At 34.9% G+C, this 25,783-nt stretch overlaps 1 protein-coding gene across 1 annotated transcript; it reads left to right on the top strand.

Annotated features, from left to right (window-relative positions):
• Positions 1–17: 17 nt before the first annotated feature.
• LOC115218036 (cytochrome c oxidase subunit 5A, mitochondrial) lies at positions 18–25,783 on the top strand. Its single transcript, XM_029787786.2, has 5 exons — positions 18–200; positions 19,477–19,610; positions 22,810–22,914; positions 23,032–23,197; positions 25,668–25,783. Exons 1-4 carry the CDS (start codon positions 113–115, stop codon positions 23,176–23,178), a joined length of 474 nt encoding a protein of 157 aa, XP_029643646.1. The 5' UTR covers positions 18–112; the 3' UTR covers positions 23,179–23,197; positions 25,668–25,783.

The raw sequence follows: 25,783 nt of genomic DNA, 5'->3' as shown, positions 1-25,783 counted from the left end.
TCTCTACCGGAAGCTCCGTCTTTCAACCCATTCTTCCTGCCATTTTGTCCTTCTAATTTGATAGTTTTTCTTCGTGGTGATCCTTTCACTCTGTTTCTTTGATTTCTAAATCATGCTTCGAGCTGTTATTACTCGACTGGCTCTACCAGTTGCTCGTCATGCTATACAGACGGTGAAAGTTCAACACCATCCGTCTTTAGGTAAGCTTTTCTATAAAATTTCGACATTGCATTTGTAACTTTTTGTCCTTCCTCAAGTACACACGCATATATATTAGTGAATGTGAGCGTGTATATAGATATATATTTATACATATACACGCGCGCACAGACAATTTAATGCATTTTCTAATAGAGAACATTGGATGAAGTAATTGCTCAATGTAGGTGGTTTAATGGAAATGTTTATTCTATTATAACTTACTTGGCTTTTAGTAAGTTCTTGTCAAATTTCTTCCGGGATCGAAAAAATGAAGTACCAGTCAAGTACTGGGGAGGTCAGTCTAATATTCCAAATAAATATGAGTGAAATTATAATAGAGAAAATTCCTTATCTGTACTCATAACTTTCATCCTTGCACACATTTATACATATGTAAATATGTTATATATATATATATATATATAATTGAAAAAAATTGGAGTCAACAAGGAAGACGGCTGAACATTTTTATTTTCAATCACTACAATTGTACTCCTTGTTTACTCCAAATTCAATTATCTATTTACACACGACTGAAGCCCGAACGCAAACTTGGAAGTACGTATAATACTACGACAGGGTAGCACGGTGAAATCTGAAGGTGGACGAGCTTTATACTGTAGTCTACTACGTTCTTAACTAAATATACCATTTTATATATATATATATATAGTGGTTTTAGTGGATTTTTCAAAAACAATTTGTAATGGAAATATTTCCAGTAACTTTATAAAATTAAATACTTTAAATATTTTAGTGAGGTGGGGGGAAAAAACTTGTCATGGACTTTGACCTTCACGTCAAATACACTCTTGTCCTTACACATTAAGATAGAAGAAACAACTTTTATCTGGTTTTTATTCAGGATCACTCGAATTCTTATATGAAATCTAGGAATTTGCATCGATATTTTTTTTTGTTTCGAAATCAATTTTTCGACGCTGTTTCGACCGAATGGCTTGGTTAGAGAGATGAATTATTCGTTTCGTTTTTACCTGCTTTTGAATATTCTTTGTTCAAACCGAAACCAAAGTATGTATTTGATGGTTTATAAGGCGCATATCTTCCCCTCCTACCAAATAATCTATTTCATGAATAGCAGCCTGCGTTTTATAAACACAAAGTCAGTTTTGGTTATTTGGCAGGTGGTGGTTTTTTAAGGCTTGCCAAAATTAAATTGCGTTGTATTCGTTGTATTTTTATAACTCAGCAAATCTGTTAAATGTTTTCAACCATAATATAACTACAGTAAACCAAAACATCAAGGAATCTAAGTAGTTACTCGACCTGCTAGAAACAACAACCAAATCCCAGCCTACTTGTTTTGGTAAATTTTTACAAGTGCACCCCTACACGGGTCACTAAGAAAAAAATTGCGTTTTTTAAAGCCAGCATACATTAGATATATATTCCTAAATACACGATATCTGAAATAGAGTTTTAAAAATACGTCATAATTATAGCTTTTGGAATACTTTTGACCATAATGGTTCATGGTTGATTGACCTGAGCAAGTGACGTCAACCATCGACAACGGACAAAGATATTAGATACTCTTTATTTGGAAGGACATGGTACAGTTTTCGTTTTGTTACTCCTGGTATGCGTTGCTCCTCAAACGACACAGGTACCGGAAGAGTAATAGAAATCATGATAATGGTTGTGGCCTAGTCAAGGTTAAGAGATAACAGTTAGCAATGATACTTAACTAACAGATATAATAGTAGAACATTTTTAATAATTTACAGAATGCTAAATTGTATATGACGTATTTAGTTTTGATCAAAGCGACAACTATCAAGAACTACCATTATCTTATAGCTTTTTGTTTTATTTTGTTTTTTAGAATGAAATTTTTAGTCTGTCGAGGCAGTTCGCGTAGAGGCTTCCTCATCTTTTAAACTATTTCAGCTGTAGATGAATTTTCAATTCTGTTTTATTGCTTGTATTATTCCATAGTAGACTATACATTTCGTGAGAAATCTGGTATCAGTTAATTGAAAAAAATCGTTTTCCATGTACATCAAGCGGAATAATATTTAAGATTGAAAGCCACCTGAACGAGGGGTATGGATTGTAACTATAGTAAGCTCTAATCTATACTACCTGTTAACACTTCCTTTCATTTCTTGAATTGGTCGTTTGTTTTGGACTGCCTTACTGTAAAGTGTAAGTTAATGTTGTTCTCACTGATCCACCTATCAACTCTTGTGTAACTCAAAGCTCTATTATGTCTCTGAACCCCTTATGTACATTAACAACCTTGCTGCTACTTTTAACTATATACAGTCTTATGCAGATTGTACAACCCTTTACTTCTGCTTGCCTGCATCACCTGTACATAGTCTAGGCACAAGATTTGTGTTGTTTCTACGAAGAGAAACTATGAAAACATTTAATGAAGACATGACAAACTAGTTTCCTTCAGCATGAAGTCTCTATATGGTTACATAACCTGCAACCTTTGAATTACAGCCTTACTATCTTAAAAACAATACATTAGCAATTGTAAACCTAGAGACCATATGTCTAAAAGAGCCCAAAACAGAATAAGTTGATCATGATTGAAATGCCGTTCATTGCAGTCTTCATCATTGAGGCTGATCTGGAACTAAACAACACCAACAACAAACATTCTTAAAATTACTCCAAATACTATTTCTCGCAATCTCTGATGATCTGTTGTGGCAACCTCATGTATGTCATTACTTGTTCAGCATCTCTGGAACTATGCCTCTCTTTAGACCCCAAAATTATTTCTGTTCTGATCAAATGCTGACTTTGAATGTAGCTCAAATGTAGATTGTATATCATGAACTGTGCTGATGTCATTATTGCATGCATCCTAGATGGCATTAAAAAATGGAGGCTGCTTTGTTGATGGGCTAAATGATTTACCACAATCACTACCTAGCCTACAAACATCGTTTCTGCCATGTGACTCACCTGTCATTACAAAAATCCCTGCACTGCAGATCATCCAACTTGCATGCACACTCTTATATCCATTTGCGTGTGTCTGATGGGGTTCTTTTTTACAGTTTTTGTCTATCAAATTTCACTTAGAACTTCCTATTTAGTATTCTTAAGACCTCTAATATAACCTCCGGTTACAAGTAACTTGAATCTATAGTAAAAGACACATCAAAAGTGAAGCTAAGTGACTGTGATGCAAACTTCTTAACCACACATCCATGCCTGTTTTTATGTGTGTGCATGTCTATTGTATATTTTTATCTTTTTGTGGCCATACTGGGGCATTACCTTGAAAAATTTTTAGTCAAATGAATTGACCCCAGTACATTTTTTAAGCCTGGTATTTATTTTATCAAACTGTTTTGTCAAGCAGTGGTGGGGCACAAACACAACAGGCTTATTTCACTTTCTATCTACCAAATCCACTCACAAGGCTTTGTTTGGTCCAAGGCTTGTAATAGAAGACACTTTCCCCAGGGGACTGAACTTGGAACCATGTGGTTGGGATGTAAGCTTCTTACCACACAGCCATGCCTGTACCTAAGAATGTTTGTGTATGTCCATCTTCTGTTTCTTATGTAGTTGTTGCCTGCTACTCAACTCCCACCGCAATGAAAGCTTTACTGCCTTCTGTCTCAGTCTTTCACCTATTTCTCTTCCTCTTTTATCTTCACCTTCTCTCAACACTCTACTTTTATCAATACCTTTTACTTTTTTCCTTTTTGTATTCTTTCCCCATTCTTTATCTCCCCTTTCATTTGTTTCATTATTTCTCTACCTTTATCACGTTGTTTTTCTTTCAGTTGCAGCCACTCTCATATACTCAACTTCTCTTTTTATCACTCCCTTTTCTCTTTTTTTCTCTATCTTATTGAAAGTAGTATATAAAAAAAGTCCATAGAATTTGATTTTAAATATGAGTTGAAAATATGGTCAGATGTAGTCTTTTTATAAGTGAGTTGCTACAAACAATGTTTCAATGAATAGTGCCACCAGTATGTCCCACACAACCCAGTTGTAAGCATTCTTTTGTTTGGATTGTGTCAAATAGCAGAAACAAATGAGCAGTGACAATAAAGATTGCAAATTAATGCTGTCAGGAATGCAACTCACAGAAGTCTAATGCTTAACAATAAATTTGGGGCTTACCACGAACAGGTTGCTGCTAAAAATGTTGCAGGTAGAAAACTTGAGATATCTTAATCACCCAGGACTCTTCATTACCACTCCAAATGGGAAAATATTTAAGAATGAACTTACCAGATAAAACCCTGCTATGCTTTTCCACATGAAACTAAAATGATAGATTTGATTGCTATGTGCCAAACACTTTGATGAATCAGATGTCACATGCATCATAGAATGGTTAAAATAAGCTTGTCCATCCCAACCAAATTGATTCCATATTAGCAGAGCTTCCAGACATTGACTGGAACAATGATCTCATCAGTATTGTTAAAACCCAGATCATGGATTATTTTTTTTGCATGGAAGATAATTGCACCAAACAGTTTCCATAAGAATTTTCCATGGAGACACAAGCATGTGAAGATGGCTATATCTCTTATACAAGAAGATTTCCAAACCTTGGTTGGGCAAATTGAAATTAAAAACAGATTGTCCACCTTTGAAACAAAACACTACTTCAGTTTTAGATTCTGCAATAAAGTTCATAAACTATGTCAACAATAGAATTGATGCTACAGTGTTTGCTCTGATTCAGCGAAACAGCTTTAGAGTTACCCAACTCCAGCAGGAACACTGCATGGGCAGCAATCGGGCTTTTCAGCACTTCTTCGTTTTACCTGTTTATGAAGAAACCTTAGCACTCAACAACTTGCTGTCCACTTGAAAGACAGCCAGATTCACTTCACTCAAGCAACTGCTGCATTGTAAGCACAAAGTTCAAGAGATACAATGTTTTCAAAGCTGTACCAATATGACTGTTTTTTGTAAAAAATATTGCTAGGTGTGACTGTGGTAAGGAGCTTGCTTCCCAACCACACAATTCTGGGTTCAGCCCCACTGCATGGCACCTTGGGCAAGTGTCTTCTACTATAGCCTAAGGCCAGCCAAAACCTTGTGAGTGGATTTGGTTGACAGAAATTGAAAGAAACCCATTGCTTGACAGCAGGCCATCACCTTCCCTGCAGATGAAGCAACCTTGGTCTTCTTTGGTGAGGAGGTGTTTTTTCATTGCATCTTTGGTGAGGAGTGATGAAGACAACACTTATCCTTGGTTAGGAAACCAGTTGGATCTGCCTCAAAGTCAAATTTTTCTGTGATCTAATCAGCTTGGTGGGTTTTTGATCAGGTGTCAGAAGATGTGGCACCCACTGAGCAGAAACCTTCATCATGCCAAGTTCATTGTGCAGAATATTCTCAACTATCTCATTGGCTATTTTATGTATAGTCAATTGCCTGTCATCCATCACCATGTGGTGAACATAATCAATGTTTTTCTTGCAGGATGTCCAGACATTGAGTTATCTTCAAGACTCTCCCTTCCCCTCCCAGTTGTCCACATTTACACTCTTAACAAAGCTGGAATATCATCCCCTAATATAGGAACCATGTCAGCTTGAATGTCCTTGGGGGTTAAACCCTTTTTCTGCAGGTACTTGATAACACAGCAATACTAAATTATGTCTGTTTCCAAGAGAAGTCATTATTAGTTACTTTCAAAGTTTTCTTTGAACAGTCAGTTGTCAATTTGGCTGAAAAACAATGCATGCAAGATTTTGTAGATCTTACATCAGTTCTAGAAGCACTGTGTGTCCCACCCACACGCACAAAGAAAACTTCTCACATATTCTACCACAACAAACCAAACTATGTCTCTACATCCTTTCTCTTCCTCACATTTCCACTTACCTCTCACTCCCCAATCTTGTCCTCTTGGCCTGGTGCCACTGTATCATTGCTCTCTGTTTGCCCTTGACTTGTGCATTCTACCCACATGCCTTGTCTCACTCTATTATTGCCATCTGCTAGCCCCCAACCTGAATGTTTCACTCACACGTAACAAAACTTTTCTCTCACCCTACCCCAACAAACCAATCTACATCTTTCTCGCATTTCCTCCTTCATTCACTATGCCTAGCTCTCACTCCCTAATCCTTTCCTCACGCCCCTGTTCCTCTATCATTGCTATCTCATAGTCCCTCCAACTCTATATATACCCAGGTCTTTCACCACTTACACTCCCTTCACAATATCTTGTCGCTTATATTATGGCATTTGAACCTCAAAAGTATGCCCTGGCACTTGCCACTATTCATATCTCTCTTCCTTTACTCAACCATCTCATTTATACTCTGATCCCCATTCCTTGTGAGTATGCCTGGCATTTTGTCACTCTCTCCATCCTGCGGTCTCTCTCTCTCTCTTCTGTACTTCTCTCAGGTTTGGCAACTGTGTATTATATTTGCGGTAGCACACCTGTTTCTGTCTTCCTGATCTTCCTTCTCTGGCCAGGTAACCATGTACTTCCTCTACAGCAAGACACCTGTATCTGTCTCACTATAAGCTTTTCATCATCATCTCCTCCAATGCCTCCCCCACTATTAAAAGTTTTTGTCTTGCAAGTACTTGGTGACCCTGTCAGTTCAGGTGCCACTTAAAGCACCCACTCCACACTGTAAAGTGGTTGGTGTTTGGAAGGGCATCTAGCTGTAAAAACTGACCTCGTCTGTGCTTTTGCTATGTAAAAAGCACTACTCACCTTGACTGTGCTTGTGCCACATAAAAAGCACTAAGTCCACTCTGCTGAGTGGTTGGTATTAGGAAGGGCATCCAGCTGTAAAAATCCTGCCAAAACAGTCACAGAAGTCTGGTGCAGGCTTTGGCCTGGCTGGCTCTTGTGGTACCATCCCACCTATGCTAGTATGGAACACAGACATTAAATGATGATGATGATGAACATCACTCCTTCATAGTCAGCCTATGAACTTTTCAGCCCACTCGAGTATCTCAAACAACCAAGTCTTTGGGATACTTTTACCATACTGTGAGCCATCAAATCTGCTTTAGCCTTAACTCAAGTATCATAATGACCTTTCTGAAGATTTCAAGCATCAGAATCAGTGTACTCCTATGTAGAAAAAGAGTACAATGACGAACACTATACTCACTCTTCATCAATCAACTCAAGAAAATTTCCCACTCACTCTACCACAACAAACCAAACTACATCTCTTCTCCTCCTCACATTTCCACTTCATGCACCAGGCTTACCTCCCACTTCCCAATTTTGTTGTCTTGGCGCTGTTACACTGTATCATTGCTATCTGCCAGCTTCCGACCTTCATGTTCCACCCTTGCCCTGTCTCGTATCATTGCGTATACCCAGCACTTTGCCACCATCTCTAGCCTGCTGTCTCTCTCCCTCTCTCTCCTCCTGCACTTCACTCAGACTGGTTAACCATGTATCTCCTTTGCGGTAGCACACCTGTTTCTGTCTTCATTCCTGATCTCTCGTTCTCTCTCCTGCCGGGTAACCTTGTACCTCCTCTACAGCAAGATACCTGTTTCTGTATCTATGCCTCAACTATAACCTTTCATCATCCGACACCCGATCACCTCCTCCAATGCTCCCTCCTCTCTCAAGTTTTTTTTAATTTTTGTCTTGCGAGTACTTGGCGACCATGTCAGTGCAGGTGCCATTTAAAAATACCCAGTCCACACTGTAAAGTGGTTGGTGTTTGGAAGGGCATCCAGCTGTAAAAACCTTGCCAAAACTGACCGCACCCGTGCTTGTGCAATGTAAAAAGCACTAAGTCCACTCTGCTGAGTGGTTGATGTTAAGAAGGGTGTCCAGCTGCAAAAATCCTGCCAAAACAGTTACATAAGTATGGTGCAGGCTTCTGCGTAGCTGTCTCTTGTCAAACCATCCCACCCATGCCAGCATGGAAGGTAGACATTAAATGATGATGATCATCATCATTTAATGTTCATTTTCCATGCTGTCATGGGTTGGCCAATTTGACAGAAACTGGCCAGCTGAAGAGCTACCCAGGCTTCCTGTCTGTTTTGGTATGGTGTCTACCGCTGGATACCTAATACAACCACTTTACAGAGTGTAGTGGGTATTTTTACGTAGCACCAGCTCTTATGAGCCTGCAAGATTAGGATTGCTCCACTGAAGAGGTTATGTTGGGGACGCATGTATGTGTGTGTGAATATATATATATATATATGTGTGTGTGTGTGTGTGTATAAATAATCACTTTTGTATGCCCACATGGACCAGACAGATTTCGTATAGCCAAAAGCCCTTCCTCATCACCAGCCATTACCGCTTTCCCATAGAAGTTTATCATTTTGATTAAGATATTGACTTCACAGGAAGACATCTCATTGCAGTTCACCTGCATTTAGCATCTCTGTCATTTACTCCCATTCCATTGTTTTTGTTTCTTTTATATCCTGCCACGGATACATATATATATATATATATGAATTATGCAGTGGAGGTTTAATCAATGTGTTCACACAACATACTTTGCAAGACCACCAAAACACTCTCTCTTCACTACTACTGATCTCTACTCTTTATAAGAGTTCTGCCAGTCAATTCTCCAATCAGCCAGGTGTGTCAATGACTCTTGCCACAACATTTCCCTCTTTGAGATTGACTTCTGTTGGAAGTTAATATTATTATTTTTATTTATTTATTTTTCTTTTATTACATCTCCCTTTTTGAGATTTTCCTCCTAGGGGAGTTTAATATTTCTTCTGTTTAGGCGCTACTTCAAACCATTCTGTTTGCTTCCTCTTTCTTGTGCTGCTCTGACTATGTTCACTTTATTGTGGCGTTGGAACATCAAAAGTGTCATAGAACACTTCCATTGGTATCTCTTCTTTTTTTCATATATCTATTTTTTAGCTGGTTTAAATGCCTTTTGTGTTCCCATTATCACCTCTTATATGTCATTTTGCCTATTCTTTTTGTTACTACTCTGTCTTCTCAACCATGCCTTCCATTTTTATATATTTTGAAAAATACCTCGACACTGATATGAAAATATTTTGTTGTATTTTTAGTGTTTTCCCTATTTGCTTTTGTTACTGAGTGCAGCTTGTCGAAAATTAACTTTATTTTTTGAGCAAACATTTATTCTGCAGGCGACCTGCCTGAAAATGCATTTGGATTTGGTGTTATCCTATAAACCCTCAAGAATTGCTTCAATGCTGCATCATTGACTAGCACATTTCTTGATTTCTTTAATGCTCTCTAAAATATATCCACAAACCTTTCAGCTTGCCCGTTAGATCTTGTATGATATGGAGGAGTAGTAATATGTTCAGTTGTGTACATCTTGCAAAATTTAAATTCATTTGCCATGAATTTTGTACCATTTTCAGAGACTATGTTATCTGGAACACCATACCTAGCAAAAAGTTTGTGTAGAGATTCAACTGTTACCGTGGATGTCGGTTTGTTACATTTACACATTTCTAGCCATTTAGTAAAGCTGTCTATCACTATGAGATAATATGATTGGTTTAATGGTCCTGCGAAGTCTGTGTATTCTAGACCATGTACTATTGGTTTTAGGCCAAGGTTGAAATTTTATAGGAGGTGACTTTGCTGCAGGATTTTACTAACTTTTTGATATCTAGATCTATTTTTTGCCAGTAAACATAACTCCTCATAAGCGACTTCATTCTATAAATTCTTGGATGTCCAGTGTGGAATTCCTTTAACATTCAACCTTGTAGTGAAGTAGGCATTATGACCCTCTGTGCATACTTAAGCACATTATCACATATCTAATACAAGTTCAAAACTTATGTTATGTCCAGCCACATGTAATTTTTTTTATTTGTTCTGATCTCGCTATTTTTTTTTTCATTTCTATGATAAATTTGTCCGTCTCTGCCTTGATTTTTATTTCCTCCAATGTCACAGGCAGTTCACACACAACAATGCACAATATATTTTCTATTTCATTTACAGCTTTTAATGCTGCTGTCACTGTGTCTTCTAGTGGCTTACTGTATTTTGGTATTAATCCTGACAAACCATCTGCATGTCCAAATTTTTTCGATGGCAAATCCTCCATCTTGAATAATTCAGTAGGATCATTACCCAGCGCTGCAATCTGTTGGCTGTATGCCCTTTTTTTGATCCATAGATTGACAATAGTGGGCGGTGGTCTGTCTGCAAACAGAACCTTCTTCCATGTATAAATTGTGTAAAATCACAGCTGCAGTACCACTTGCACTAGCATCTGCTGCCACTACTATTTGTGAATTCAAGTCAAAATGTAAGGACAGTTCCGACGTTAAGATGTTTTTAATTTCTTCAAATGCTTTTTTAAGAATTTGTCTGACCAGTTCCATTTAGCATCTTTTTTTAATAAGTTATTCAGGGATGCTCTGAAATTGTGCATATTCAGCATGTATACCTGGTAGTAATTTTCAGGCCCCAAAAATGCTTGTAGCATAATGTTTGTTGGGGGGAGACATATTATTTATTGAACTTGCCCTAAACGGGTCTGGTCTGCGTGTATTTTCATCAATAATCTGCCCTAGGTATTTTATTTTTGGTATAAAAGATTCACACTTTTCCTCGCTGAGCTTAAAACCGTAATCTTTTATTCTTTTGAAGACCTTTTTAACATGCTCACTTTGAGATTCACTTTTTATGAGTATGTCATCAATGTAAGCTACAGCAAAATCCAAACCTGCAAGCATAATGTCCATAATTTGTTGGAAAATGTTAGATGTTACTTTTATACCAAAGAGGGAGTTGGTTAAATTTATGCAACCCTTTATGAGTATTTGTCTATAGTTTTGAACATTCCTCATTGACTTTCACCTGCAAATATGCTTCAGATAGGTCCAACTTTGACAAAATTTTTCTTCTATTCAACTTAACAGAAATTTTTTCCGGACTTGGTAACAGGTAATTATATGGCATCAAACATTCGTTTAATCCCATTGAGAAGTCAGCGTATACTCTGATTTTACCATCTTTTTTCTTGACATAAACTGTAGGAGACGCTCATGTTGAGTAATCAGTTTTTTCAATAATGCCAAGCTTTTCAAGTCTCTCCAATTCTTCATAACTTGTTTCAACACTGTGAAAAGCACTATTCTTTTTGTTTTAAATACTGGCATAGCATTTTCTTTCACTTGAAACTTCACTTCTGTTTTGGTGCAAAGACCCAATTCCTCAGGAAAAATTTTAAAAGATTCTTTATTAAATTCTCCAACACCTTATTCATACTGGCAAAAGAACCATTCACATTTTTACAAAAAATATTTATGGGTAGGTCCCATAAGTTAAATAATTCGATCCAGTCTGTTCCAAATAAATTTGTCATTTTTCAACACAAAAACTTTGGCTTTTAATGTTTTTCCATGAAATGTAACATCACTTATTTTGCCCATAAAATGCAATTTTTTTCCTGAAACACATTATGCAATTTTTGAAGTTTCCTTTCATCTATGTTTCCATATTTTTCTTCATGTATCTGTATTAATTATTGTGATATCACTACCTTTTTAACTAAATTTAAACATTGCCAATGAGTATTGAACAGGGAACTTCTTTCACTGAAAATTCTCGATAACAAATTGTTTCATTCAAACAAATCTCACCTGATTTCTTCAGCAGAATAAAGTTACAGTATTTTTCGTGTTTAGGAGAGGTTGACTTTCTTAAAAGTAGTCACACTTTCTTCTTGTCATTCCAATTTTTACATTCTTCTTTGAAGATTTCTTCATATCTTCAAAAATATGAAGAAAATGTAGTACCTTCTTCTAGATTATAAATAAATTCTCCAATTGAATTTGCTATGCTGTCTGATGAGAATGAACCTGAAGTATTTTCAGACTTCTTCAATATTACTTCTAGTAACTGTTGGTATTGTTCTTGTAACTGTATTATGCAAGCCTACAAATCTTCCATGTTAAATAATTTTTTCTTTGGTTTCCTACCAAAGCAAGAGATAAAAAATTTAAACGTCCTATGCAGGCTTTGAATATCTCGTTGCCACTTTTATATCCTGTCACAGGTTGGAATATATAAATTGTGCAGTGGAGGTTTAATCACTGTGTTCACATGACATACTTCACAAGACTACTGAAACCTTCTCTCTCAACTACTACTGACTTCTTTATAAGAGTTCGGCTAGTCCATTCTCAAATCCCCCAGGGGTGTCAATGACTTTCGCCACAACAGTTTCCCTCATCCAGCATGACTGGTTCATTGCATTTATATGTAAGTTAAGATAAAGTAGAATGACCTTTCAAATACAAAAGACAAACTGAACAACTAAGTAGAGACCCTGTTACAACATGCAAGTAGAAACACTGTTGGATAGTTTAGAAAAGTATTTCATTAAGCTTTGAGACAAATGCAAAAGCTAAATAGAGCAACTCCAGCTCTTGTTGAATGATTTAGAAAGTATAAATCTAATAAATTGGAGTGAATTCAACAGCTTTAAATGATTAAGTGTTTCTCACAAAAGTACATATATATAAAGACATGCAGTGTATTATATGTGTTTGTGTGTGTGTGTGTGTATATATATATATATATATATATAAAAGAAATAATTAAGATTCAGTTGAATTAGGTACTTAAGTTGAAGCACTAAGTCAGTCTGGTATGGTCTGTACAGCTTGAAGTTAGGTGAATAAAAAGCAAATAACTAACAAGGATGTCCAGGTATCAGTGCATTATGGCTGTTTCAAGTGGCTTCATTTAATCGATCAATGAAAACATTACATCAATTTGAAATAACCCGCTCTTCTCAGCTACAAATAACCCATATAGATTTCCAACCTCCAGGATAAACCATTAAAGTTTTTTTTAGCAAATTTTTCATCACTTATAGAAACTAAAATAATTACATTGCCTCTCTTTGCTATTTTTGTGGCAGAATGCATATAGGGAAAAATACTTAAAGCCTTCTATAATTTAGAGTGGTAGAAGAAGATAATGGGGGTCAAGAAAGAGGAATGGTGATATAGTTACATTCATCTACACCTTATCACATTCATAAGACTCAATGTAGCATGTAGTCTACAACCCTTAGAAGTGAGTCTTTTGAATGTAAGAAGGATAAAGATGAACGTAGCTATTTCACCATTCCTCTTTCTTGACCCTCATTATCTTCTTCTACCACTTTAAATTATAGAAGGCTTTAAGTATTTTTCCCGAAATTTATTCTGCCACAAAAATTGCAAAGAGAAGCAATGTAATTATTTTAGTCTCTAGTACGGATGAAAAATTTGCTAAAAAAAATTATAATGGTGTATCGTCTAGGTGGGAATTTTATATTGTCATCTGTGTCTGAGGAGGGCGGTTTATTTCAAATCCATGTAATGTTTTCATTGATCAAGTAAATGGAGCCACTTGAAATGGCTGTAATGCACCAATATCTGGACGTCCTTGTTACTTATTTGCTTTATATATATATGTGTGTGTGGGTAAGAAGCTTACTCCCCAACCACATTGTCCTGGGTTCAGTCCCACTGCATGACACCTTGGGCTGACCAAAGCCTTGTGAGTGGATTTGGTAGCTGGAAACTAAAAGAAGCCCAATGTATATATTTGTGTGTTTTTGCGTCTGTTTGTCCCCCCACCATCGCTTGACAGCCTATGTTGGTGTGTTTATGTTCCCATAATGTAGTAGTTCAGCAAAAGAAACTGAAAGAATAACAAATAAGTCCTGAGATTGATTTTTTCAACTAGAAGACCCTTCAGGGCAGCACTCCAGCATGGCCATAGTCGAATGAAACAAGTAAAAAGAATTAAAAACGTATATATATATATATATATATAATAAATAATATATAATATAATATAAATATAAGAGAGTGGTCACTATATGGCTCACTCTAGCACCAGTTAATCCAAAAGGTTTCAACCACGAAAATACATGTTTCCCATGAAAGTCAGTACGATTGTTAGCTCACACGGACAGGGCAAATAAAAAATAACAAAAATACAGATTATTTTGGGACAATTGTTTCGCTATTAATGAATTAAATGTAATTTTACTTACAAAAAAAATCCATTTGTAGCTCGTCAGCCAAAACTATCTGGATGAAATCCACTCAATCACACGCCAGATTTTACCATAACGATAAATACGCGTGTGGTTCAATTGATTACATCCGACGTTATAATTCAAATGCCCCAACTAACAGCGCGCCAAACTTTCACGGAAAACAAATACAGCATTTAGAAATAAATGCAGCATAATTATAATTAATTAATAAGGGTGAGAGAATTAGATACTAATTTAATAGTATATCTATTCAACACCAAGTGGCCTAGTGCTCCGAGAAACCCGGATTATTATAATATTTTATAACATATTATAATATTTTTACAAAATAAATATAAGAGAGTGGTTACTATATGGCTCACTCTAGCACCAGTTAATCCAAAAGGTTTCAACCACGAAAATACATGTTTCCCATGAAAGTCAGTACGATTGTTAGCTCACACGGACAGGGCAAATAAAAAATAACAAAAATACAGATTATTTTGGGACAATTGTTTCGCTATTAATGAATTAAATGTAATTTTACTTACAAAAAAAATCCATTTGTAGCTCGTCAGCCAAAACTATCTGGATGAAATCCACTCAATCACACGCCAGATTTTACCATAACGATAAATACGCGTGTGGTTCAATTGATTACATCCGACGTTATAATTCAAATGCCCCAACTAACAGCGCGCCAAACTTTCACGGAAAACAAATACAGCATTTAGAAATAAATGCAGCATAATTATAATTAATTAATAAGGGTGAGAGAATTAGATACTAATTTAATAGTATATCTATTCAACACCAAGTGGCCTAGTGCTCCGAGAAACCTGGATTATTATAATATTTTATAACATATTATAATATTTTTACAAAATAAATATAAGAGAGTGGTCACTATATGGCTCACTCTAGCACCAGTTAATCCAAAAGGTTTCAACCACGAAAATACATGTTTCCCATGAAAGTCAGTACGATTGTTAGCTCACACGGACAGGGCAAATAAAAAATAACAAAAATACAGATTATTTTGGGACAATTGTTTCGCTATTAATGAATTAAATGTAATTTTACTTACAAAAAAAATCCATTTGTAGCTCGTCAGCCAAAACTATCTGGATGAAATCCACTCAATCACACGCCAGATTTTACCATAACGATAAATACGCGTGTGGTTCAATTGATTACATCCGACGTTATAATTCAAATGCCCCAACTAACAGCGCGCCAAACTTTCACGGAAAACAAATACAGCATTTAGAAATAAATGCAGCATAATTATAATTAATTAATAAGGGTGAGAGAATTAGATACTAATTTAATAGTATACTTTCATGGGAAACATGTATTTTCGTGGTTGAAACCTTTTGGATTAACTGGTGCTAGAGTGAGCCATATAGTGACCACTCTCTTATATTTATTTTGTAAAAATATTATAATATGTTATAAAATATTATAATAATCCAGGTTTCTCGGAGCACTAGGCCACTTGGTGTTGAATAGATATACTATTAAATTAGTATCTAATTCTCTCACCCTTATTAATTAATTATAATTATGCTGCATTTATTTCTAAATGCTGTATTTGTTTTCCGTGAAAGTTTGGCGCGCTGTTAGTTGGGGCATTTGAATTATAACGTCGGATGTAATCAATTGAACCACACGCGTATTTATCGTTATGGTAAAATCTGGCGTGTGATTGAGTGGATTTCATCCAGATAGTTTTGGCTGACGAGCTACAAATGGATTTTTTTTGTAAGTAAAATTACATTTAATTCATTAATAGCGAAACAATTGTCCCAAAATAATCTGTATTTTTGTTATTTTTTATTTGCCCTGTCCGTGTGAGCTAACAATCGTACTGACTTTCATGGGAAACATGTATTTTCGTGGTTGAAACCTTTTGGATTAACTGGTGCTAGAGTGAGCCATATAGTGACCACTCTCTTATATTTATTTTGTAAAAATATTATAATATGTTATAAAATATTATAATAATCCAGGTTTCTCGGAGCACTAGGCCACTTGGTGTTGAATAGATATACTATTAAATTAGTATCTAATTCTCTCACCCTTATTAATTAATTATAATTATGCTGCATTTATTTCTAAATGCTGTATTTGTTTTCCGTGAAAGTTTGGCGCGCTGTTAGTTGGGGCATTTGAATTATAACGTCGGATGTAATCAATTGAACCACACGCGTATTTATCGTTATGGTAAAATCTGGCGTGTGATTGAGTGGATTTCATCCAGATAGTTTTGGCTGACGAGCTACAAATGGATTTTTTTTGTAAGTAAAATTACATTTAATTCATTAATAGCGAAACAATTGTCCCAAAATAATCTGTATTTTTGTTATTTTTTATTTGCCCTGTCCGTGTGAGCTAACAATCGTACTGACTTTCATGGGAAACATGTATTTTCGTGGTTGAAACCTTTTGGATTAACTGGTGCTAGAGTGAGCCATATAGTGACCACTCTCTTATATTTATTTTGTAAAAATATTATAATATGTTATAAAATATTATAATAATCCAGGTTTCTCGGAGCACTAGGCCACTTGGTGTTGAATAGATATACTATTAAATTAGTATCTAATTCTCTCACCCTTATTAATTAATTATATATATATATATATATATATAGTTAAATATGTCCTTTGAAAACAAGGTGTACTGGATGTCAAGTGCTCTAGCATGAAATAAGTCTAAAATCTTTAAAGATATTTAGAGATTCATGTGAACGATTATATATTAGAGAGTAAAATAGTGGAACAGTTACACCTTAAAAATCATTAAAATAAGTATATAATATTAGCAATATTGTATTAATAAAAAAAGTACAGCTTTGATTATTAAAAAGTTTTAAAATGTTTAACAGTTCTTACGATCATTTCATTCTTAAAATGAAATCTAAAGTTGATAAGCATCATTGGGAAGTATATCCACTCATCAGAGAATCAAGTCGAAAGGATGAATTTTGGTGGAGGAAATTGAATGAAGAAAATGTTGTTTAAATCAAATGAGGAAAATGTTGTTTAAAAAATTATTGGTATTTTTTAAAACTTAATAATCATAGCTGTACTTTATTTATTAATACAATATTGCTAATGTTATATACTTTATGATTTTTAATATCTAATTATTCAATTATTTTACTTGCTAATACACACACATACACAGTGGGCTTCTTCCTGTTTTTATCTACCAAATCCTCTCACGTGACTTTGGTTGGTTCTGGGCTATAGTAGAAGTTGCCCAATGTACCACACCGTGGGACGGGAACTAGGATCATAAAGTAGGGAAGCCAGCTTCTCAATCATTCAGTCATGCCTGCACCTAAACAAAATAGAATAAATTTGTTTGCTGTGATGTAAATAAGTCTTAGCAAGCTAATTTGTTCCACTCTGTAAACATTATTTTCTATTGACTATCTGCTAACACAAACCATCACTAGTTTCCTTGGAGTTTACATTGAAAGGCTAATAGTTTAGCTACAGTGAGTCAACAAGATAAGGTTATCAAACTAACAATTCTTGGTTCATGTGGACACATTCTACTGCAGGCATGTCACTTCAGAGCAAGTAAATCCCATTTTATTTAATTTTCTTGTAATGGCTTGGTTTGAAGGAATGGCTTGGATCATAGATCTTCCTCTCTGAAATTGGTGATAGGAATGTGGTTGATGTTCATCATAAACAGCTGCAAGTTGGTAAAAGCCCCCAAAAACATGAATAATTAATGAAGATTGATATTCTGTATTGGTAAAAGTGGTTAATGTAGTTGTGGTGGGAAGGAAGATGTGTTTCGGGTGAACTTAGGTACAAGAGTAATTTGCAACTAGCCAGCTCTGAGGGCCAAAAATCTTTGTACTAGCAACAGAAGAGATAGAATATGTACCTGGCCTTTCTGAGAAATACTTTATTCAATAGGCCATCATTGTTCCTAGAAGATTTGTCTTTTATCAGCCTAACATTATGCAGACCATTTACAAGCAATATCATAGATGCTAGATCACTACTGTTTAATAATTGGTTGGCCAGAAATAGTATTCTCATGTAACATCCATTTTTCCATGCTTGCAATTGAAATTTTGCAGACAATTTGATTGGGAAATCCCATAAAGAATCGGTTTATCAATTTTTTCCACTCATCGATTTTTTTTTTGTTTACAAAATAATAGCTGATCGTTCGCGAAGGAGCGTGTCTACAGTCAACATGTAGGTCTTTTGCTTTGCTCTCTCCCATGTTCATGCACAACTAGCTATATGAGTAGAGCAACGGATTCAGCTAATTTGGAAATTAGTTGTGAAGAAACGGAGAATATCGCTTATATTGTGTGTGTGTGTGTGTGTGTGTATATATATATATATATATAGAAATCAAATATAAAATATAAATTACAAAGTGGGACAAGAATGCAAAAACACACAAAGAGACGACACAAAAAAACAGATGGGTCACTCAAAGCCTCTAATCTTCAGTCGGAACCGGATCATCTTAGCAATTTCGGCTGTTTAATATATATATATATATATGTATATACGGGCAACACACACATACATTGCATACATGTGTTTTGTACGCATACATGCTCGTGTATGTGTGTGACTGAAACCATTCACACATATATAAATACATACATAACAACACCTGTCTGTCTGTTTTTGCCGGTCAATCACTCACTAAAAAGACGAAATTTTAAAAATCTGTTGTATCTCTCTCCCTCACTCCCTCTCTCTCTTTACGCCGTCGCTAGAAGGGGACTTAACTCATGTTTGTAAACAATGGTGGATTTCTCCACCACGAAAATTAAGTTATGGTCAAAAATTTATTTTTACTGCTATTCGCTAGTGCCTCGGGAAAATAATTTGACGAAAATACAGCTAGGGTCGTGACGAATGTCCTAAAATTGGAGTGACATGCGTTCTAATTTGTGGACGTGCATAAATTACATTGACGTACACAAACACACACATACATCCTGCCTTTTATATATATACAGATATCTGTTTTGAACTGTAAACATAAGCACCGACAAATATACATTCATTCAACATACTTCTGTATTGAGACTTCAGCTACTAAATATTATTTGCAAAATATTGGTAAAGCTGAAATATATCTTCAATATCTGCTCTCACATACTTATTGTTTCAACTTCGATATGTTCTCTTATTTATTTGTTATGCATTCTAATGTCTACCCCATTCTTAATATACTTCAATTGACTGTGAACACCTTAAAGTAAAAGCTACCTTTAATTTCCCCTCTTTTTCAGCTGTATTTGCTGTTCGACACTTTAAAGCACCAGCAGGAGAATCAGATGAAGATTTCGATACTCGCTATGAAAACCATTTCAGACAACCTAACCTTGATGGCTGGGAAATCAGGAAAGCTATGAATGAATTATGCGTGAGTTGAATTTATTTGTTTAATGCAACTAATACTTACAGCGTGAATTTTTATTTAATGAGCAGGAGGAACTGAATCTATGATCTTTGCAGATTCTTACAGACAAAGGAGATCGCTGTGGCATAGGCATGGTTATGTAGTTAAGGAGCTTACTTTGCAACCACCTGGTTTTGAGTTTATTCCAACCATGTAGCACCTTAAGCAAGTGTCTTCTATAGTCCTTGGCCAACCTATGAAGAAAGTTGACAGAAGGAAACCATGTGGAAGCCCATTCTGTGTGTTCGTGTGCTGTCAACACCACCACCACTTGATGGCTGGTATTGGTTTGTTTTTGTCACTGTTACATAACGGTTCAGCAAAGGAGACCAATAGAATAAGTACTGGGGTTGATTGTTTGACTAAACTCTTAAGGATACAGTCAAATGAGTGAAACAAGTAATAGATAAAACATACGGGAACTCTGGTGGGGTTGATACATTGGCTAAATGTTTGCTATGATGGGGAGAGGGTAGCAATATGGTTAATGAGAAGAGAAGACTGTTAGAAGTAATATATGGGTAGATTAAAGCAGTATTTTAACCTGTTCACAAAGGGAAATGGATTGTCTTATGATAATGGTGGTGGCGGTTACAATGATGTTTACATCATGATGGGTTTTAGTTGGGAGAATTTGTTTTACATATCATCATGGTCTTGTCATGTCTTTAAACAATCACTCTCTTATTTCCTCCCTAGGTCTAGTCCTTCCTGCCAGTGGGAAAACTGGGCTCATCAGGGATGTATACTTAGTTCTTTTTATTAGCAGGTACGGGAGACAACTTTGGACAGTACATGGCGTAATTAATATATGCATACATCCAATGCAAATTGGATGTGTCAAGTTTTCCTTTTAGTCCAACACATGTGCAATTTAGCTATATCTTAACTGATTTAGGTACTTGCTAAATCTGGCCAGCTATCTCGGATTTATTGCGAGATCCTAAACATGTCTTGAGTTGTCTCCCCTATTTCCCTAATAGTATATTCAGATATGACGTCATTGGCCAATATTTTATTTTGTTTTATGTTCAGCTAGTTTGTTATAACATAAATGCTTTCACTTTCATATATCTACTTATGATGTTGCTTCCCCAACAAAGATTTTTCAACCTACACGTGTCAGTGACCCCCCCCCCATACACACACAATCAGTTATGGTGCACTGCAGTATTACACTGCCTTTACCTTTATTATTGATCTCAAGTTGATAAAAAGCGGTTTCCTCATCTTTGTAACTTAAGTCTGTTTTAAAAAGATACCAGTTGGATTCATTACCAGCCACATAAAAAAAAACTGCTATTTAAATTAGTGTTTCATGATATTGTGTTGACACTGACTTACTATCCTTGTATAGACAGTTCAGTTAGTGTTAAATCTTAGTTATTTAGCTTCAGGAAGACCCTGATAAAGCAGATCTATGACCAAAGGAATTCCACTCGACCATACCATCTAACACTTCATTATTTAATGTCCTTTGATCTTTTTTTAAGACTGAGAGGTGTACCCTGAGGAAAGCTTGGCTACTATCTCTAGCAGGTCAAGTGACCACATAATGGTTTCCATCCTTGTCATCTGATAAACACAGTAACAGAGAACATAAAATGTTTGCGGGTATGGATATAGTTGGATTCCCTGCCTGTGAGCAACACCTAACATCCTTGGTTTGTTATCTTTTATAACGGTACAGGCAGAGGAGAGACTATATCAGGACTAAAGTGTCCCTTTTATTTTGTATTAGTTATAACTTCAAGTTATTACCTTCCTAGATGGTTGCCTGTACTGTCTTTTTTTTATTTTATTTTGCATTGTTTTTATGTTGGATAACCTACATAATCCAAACTGGGTACATTTTCTCAACAATTGTTTTCCTCTGGATCCCTTCGATCTCTGTTTTACTTGAATGAACCCACATAGCCATTCAAATGTTTTTTAAAATCCTATTGTATTTTTATGATTGGATATTATTAGGAATTATGTAAAAAAAAAAAATTAATATATTTTGTGCATTGTAGAAGTATTTCTAATTTATTGAACATAGATTTTTTTTTAAAATCTCATATGGCCCTCCAAAGGTCATATTGACCCCAGTTAAGAACCATATGATGATGATGCTCTAGAGCAGCATTTCTCAACCAAGGTTTCTCAGAACCCTAGGGTTCTGCAAAAGGTTCCTAGGGGTTCCATGAGAAAGAGTGAAATAAGCTAATGCTAATTTCACAGTCATAATATTACTATACATGCACAACATACTATTGGTTATTGTAATAAAGACATTGTCCTATCCAACCTATTATGTTATCAAAAAAATATAACCATTGGGGATATATTTAGCAATGTTTGTAATTTATGACACCGTATATATATATATATATATATATATATATATATATAAACTACAATGAAAAGGTTATGGGATATAATTTTTTTTGTGCAGGGGTTCCTTGAAGAATGTAATTTATTTTAAGGGTTATGCAAGGGTAAAAAAGTTGAGAAACACTGCTCTAGAGCATTTGCAGTAGAACTAAGTTTCTTTGTGTTAGATTTAATTTGAAGTCACTAATAGACAAGTTGCCTGTGCAGTTTATGGAGTTTGTGTGTCTGTCATTCATAAATTTGTTGGCCACTTTGGAAACCAGTGTGAGTACTTTTTCTGTGATGCAATCACATTTTAATGTCAAAAAAGAGAAAGTACATCAGTAGTAGAGTGGTTCAGTTTAGCTCCTGTTTCAACTTAAGTGTTAACAGCTGGGAAAGGAATTAACAATGATTGTGGAGTTGGAGAGACTGGGGAAACAATGTATGTGTGTAATATGTACAATATTGTTCCCCACCATAACTGCAGTTTAATGAATGTGAATAATTAAAGACTATATTCCATTTTTTCCATGATAACATGGGTTAATCAAAAATGTACTAAGGTGTTGTTTTCAGTTGACTGCCCTTCCTATCAACTGAGCAGAAGTTTAGCCAGTTATTTTCAGATATAGATCAAAGATATTATAAAATAGTTTAAGATTTAAAGGTGAGGTGGTGCATGGATTAATATATATGTTGTTTGTGATTTACTCAGAATATATCAGTATAAGAAAATGAATTTAAACTAATGCTAATAATGACGGTGATGATGATGATATCTAGGAATAATTTTTGATAATTTCAGAGCATGGATCTTGTTCCTGAACCAAGAATTATTATTGCTGCCATGCATGCTTGCAGAAGATTGAATGATTATGCTCTTGCTGTCAGGTTTCTTGAAGCTATCAAGGTAGAGATAATTTTATTTTAATATCAGGCCTAAGATGGTTGTTTGAAATTTCTATAAAGAAGTGTAAAAAGATTTGCAAAACTTACCAAAGTAATTCTAACAAACTTACCATTGCAGGACAAATGTGGTAGCCGAGTGAAGGAAATCTGGCCCTATGTTATACAAGAGATCCAACCAACATTAGATGAATTAGGCATTCTCACACCTGAAGAGATGGGTTATGACAAACCAGAGCTTGCTCTGAAAAGTGTATATGACATGTAATTTTAGTAATATTGTTTAGGTATGTTTATTTTAATAATTCTCATATTGTGCTTGTTGATATATGTTAAACTGATTAATTTGTCATTAACCATCTTTGTTGCACTGTATAACTTGATAATAGGTGGCAATTAAAATGCTAATCACTTAGCTAAATGGATTTTCATCAAATCTGGCATAAATACTCATTGGGTGAGTAGCTCAAAATGAAAATTTGGTTTGATGATCTTCAAAACTGGCGGACAGGTGAATCAAAATGTTTTAACTGCAGATTTTTTGCAAAAGAATTTGTGTATGCAGGGCATGCATCATTTTGGCATATTCCCAGCACAAGAATCTATTACTAGCACATAAAAACTTGTATTATGTCTATTAATTACTATCTATCTCTCACCAGATGGAGTGCTTTTTTTGTTGACCTTACCATCACAGAACATTACACAATATATATATATATATATATATATATATATATCATTTGATTTGACCCTCGTTTGCATGTGTATGGCTCATGGTGTACTTATGCACATAGACATGTGTGTACATACAGAAATACATACATAGATATGCACCTGTGTGTATGTACAGTGATGGATTCAAGGGTTTCATTTATTTGAGTTGATTTCTTAATTTTACCAGAGTATAAACACCTATAATGGTGATACTTAAAAAAATAAACATTAAAAAAAAATCAAACTGACAAATTTCCTGATAACCAAGTGGTCGTTTTATTTATATCCTACAACAAACTACAGTACGTTTAGTTTGCCTGCCATCATTGAAAGACGTTGAAAACACATCTCAAATTCTATGCCAATATTTTCTGAAGCTATTTCATTTTGTCCACTTTCTTTTTCATAATCATAATTATTTGAATAATCATATATTTACTCATATACGTTTGGTGAAGACATCAATCAAGTCTACTTTTAACTGTCATCTGTTTAGGCTTCTAATCTTCTTTTAGTCAAACACTTACAAAGCTTAATTCAGTTCAGTTAAAAAGCATGGGTAAACAATGCATTGTAAGCCGCACTATAATTTGCAAAAAAAATTTATATGCACGGAGGGTATGCATTACCCCTCTGATGCCTTTTTTCTTTCTTTTTTTCCATAGTTGCTAATTTAACTACACAAACTTTGAATAAAAACTTTCCCATGCTGTGTATGTGTGAAGTGCAAATAAACATTTGTTGTGATTCATATTACAATGAATGTGATAAACATGATTATTTAATGATTTTTAAATTAGAATTCTCTTGAGCTACTTAATATGAAGATTACGTTGCTTTTTATATAGTTTGTGATTTAGGAAAGCTTTAAAATATATTTTTTGTTATATTCAATGTTGGATGGTAGACTGGTTTTCATAGAGCAGTTGCTTTCACTCCTGAATTCCTTTTCTGAATGCTAACCAAGTATAGCTGTATTTAAGAAGTTCACTTTACTATTTTGTAGTTCTGGGTTCAATCCTACCATTGACATGTTTCTTACCATAGTGTTGGAGTAATCAGTAACTAGTGTCAGAAATTTAATTTACTAGATGGAACTTGTGTGGAAGTCATATGTGTATATTATGGTGCATGTGTTGTGTATATGTATTTGTGTTTCCTTGTCTTGAGATTGCATGATAGCTGTAAAGGAATGTCATTAATCTCCATTATTCTGTGAAAATGTCTAGACATGGGGGAAATAATATCTTGCTTGGATATGGAAGTGCATCCATCTATAGAGAATCTACCTTGGTAAACACCATCCATCTCATGCAAGCATGAGAAAGTGGACATTGAAATGGTTATAATGTGTGTGTGTGTGTGTGTGTGTATAAAAGGGCTTGATTCAGAATATCTGGCACATGTATAATGTAGATGACTCTGTAGTTATTTGTTTGAGAGCCTAGTTTGTGGAGATTAAATTGATCAGAAAAGATCCTGTTGTCTAAGGTAAAGAGAAAAGTAAAAGATTCTCAATCTATTTACAAATATGTTTTGGAATAATTGTCTCTCATCAGACATAAGCCACTATTCTGCAGCCACCCAATGAACATTGATTCTAAGTTGCTGTACATAAGAGTAGCTTATCAGGTATATAACATTAACTTTTATACTGATTTGGAATTTATGGGTGTATGAAAAACTTATCAAACCAATTTGTGGTAATTTGCTTAAATTGTATAGACAATCCCTTGTCATTCTTGCCATCAGAAATGCATTGTTTTAGAGACTAGTCCCTTGAAAACTTGTAAAAAGAATTAAGCTGTAATGGAGTTGTATATCTTCTTAAGGAGCTACAAAAATTGGCTATAGTAAGGGTTGAACTTGTTATATGATCAAGCACCTTAACCTTAATTATGATCTCTCTTTGCTTATTGATTTAATAATTTCTTTTTTGTTGTAAATAGTTTAGTAATAATATGAATTTTTGTTTCAAAATTGTCAGAGAATTCCTGTTATGTTTTATTTTATAACAATATTTCTTTTTACCTTTTTCAGGTAAATAAAACTGAAAAACTACAAATTAGACTCTTACTTTTGGAAGAAATAAAAAAAAAAAAATTTCAACTGATTTATTTGTTATCCTTCTGTTAATAAACAAACATATTTTAGGG

This window comes from Octopus sinensis, linkage group LG12 (assembly GCF_006345805.1).
Source record: "Octopus sinensis linkage group LG12, ASM634580v1, whole genome shotgun sequence".
In the NCBI taxonomy this organism is placed as follows: domain Eukaryota; kingdom Metazoa; phylum Mollusca; class Cephalopoda; order Octopoda; family Octopodidae; genus Octopus; species Octopus sinensis.
Note: the sequence above shows the minus strand (reverse complement) of the source record. Positions and strands in the feature narration are given on the sequence as shown.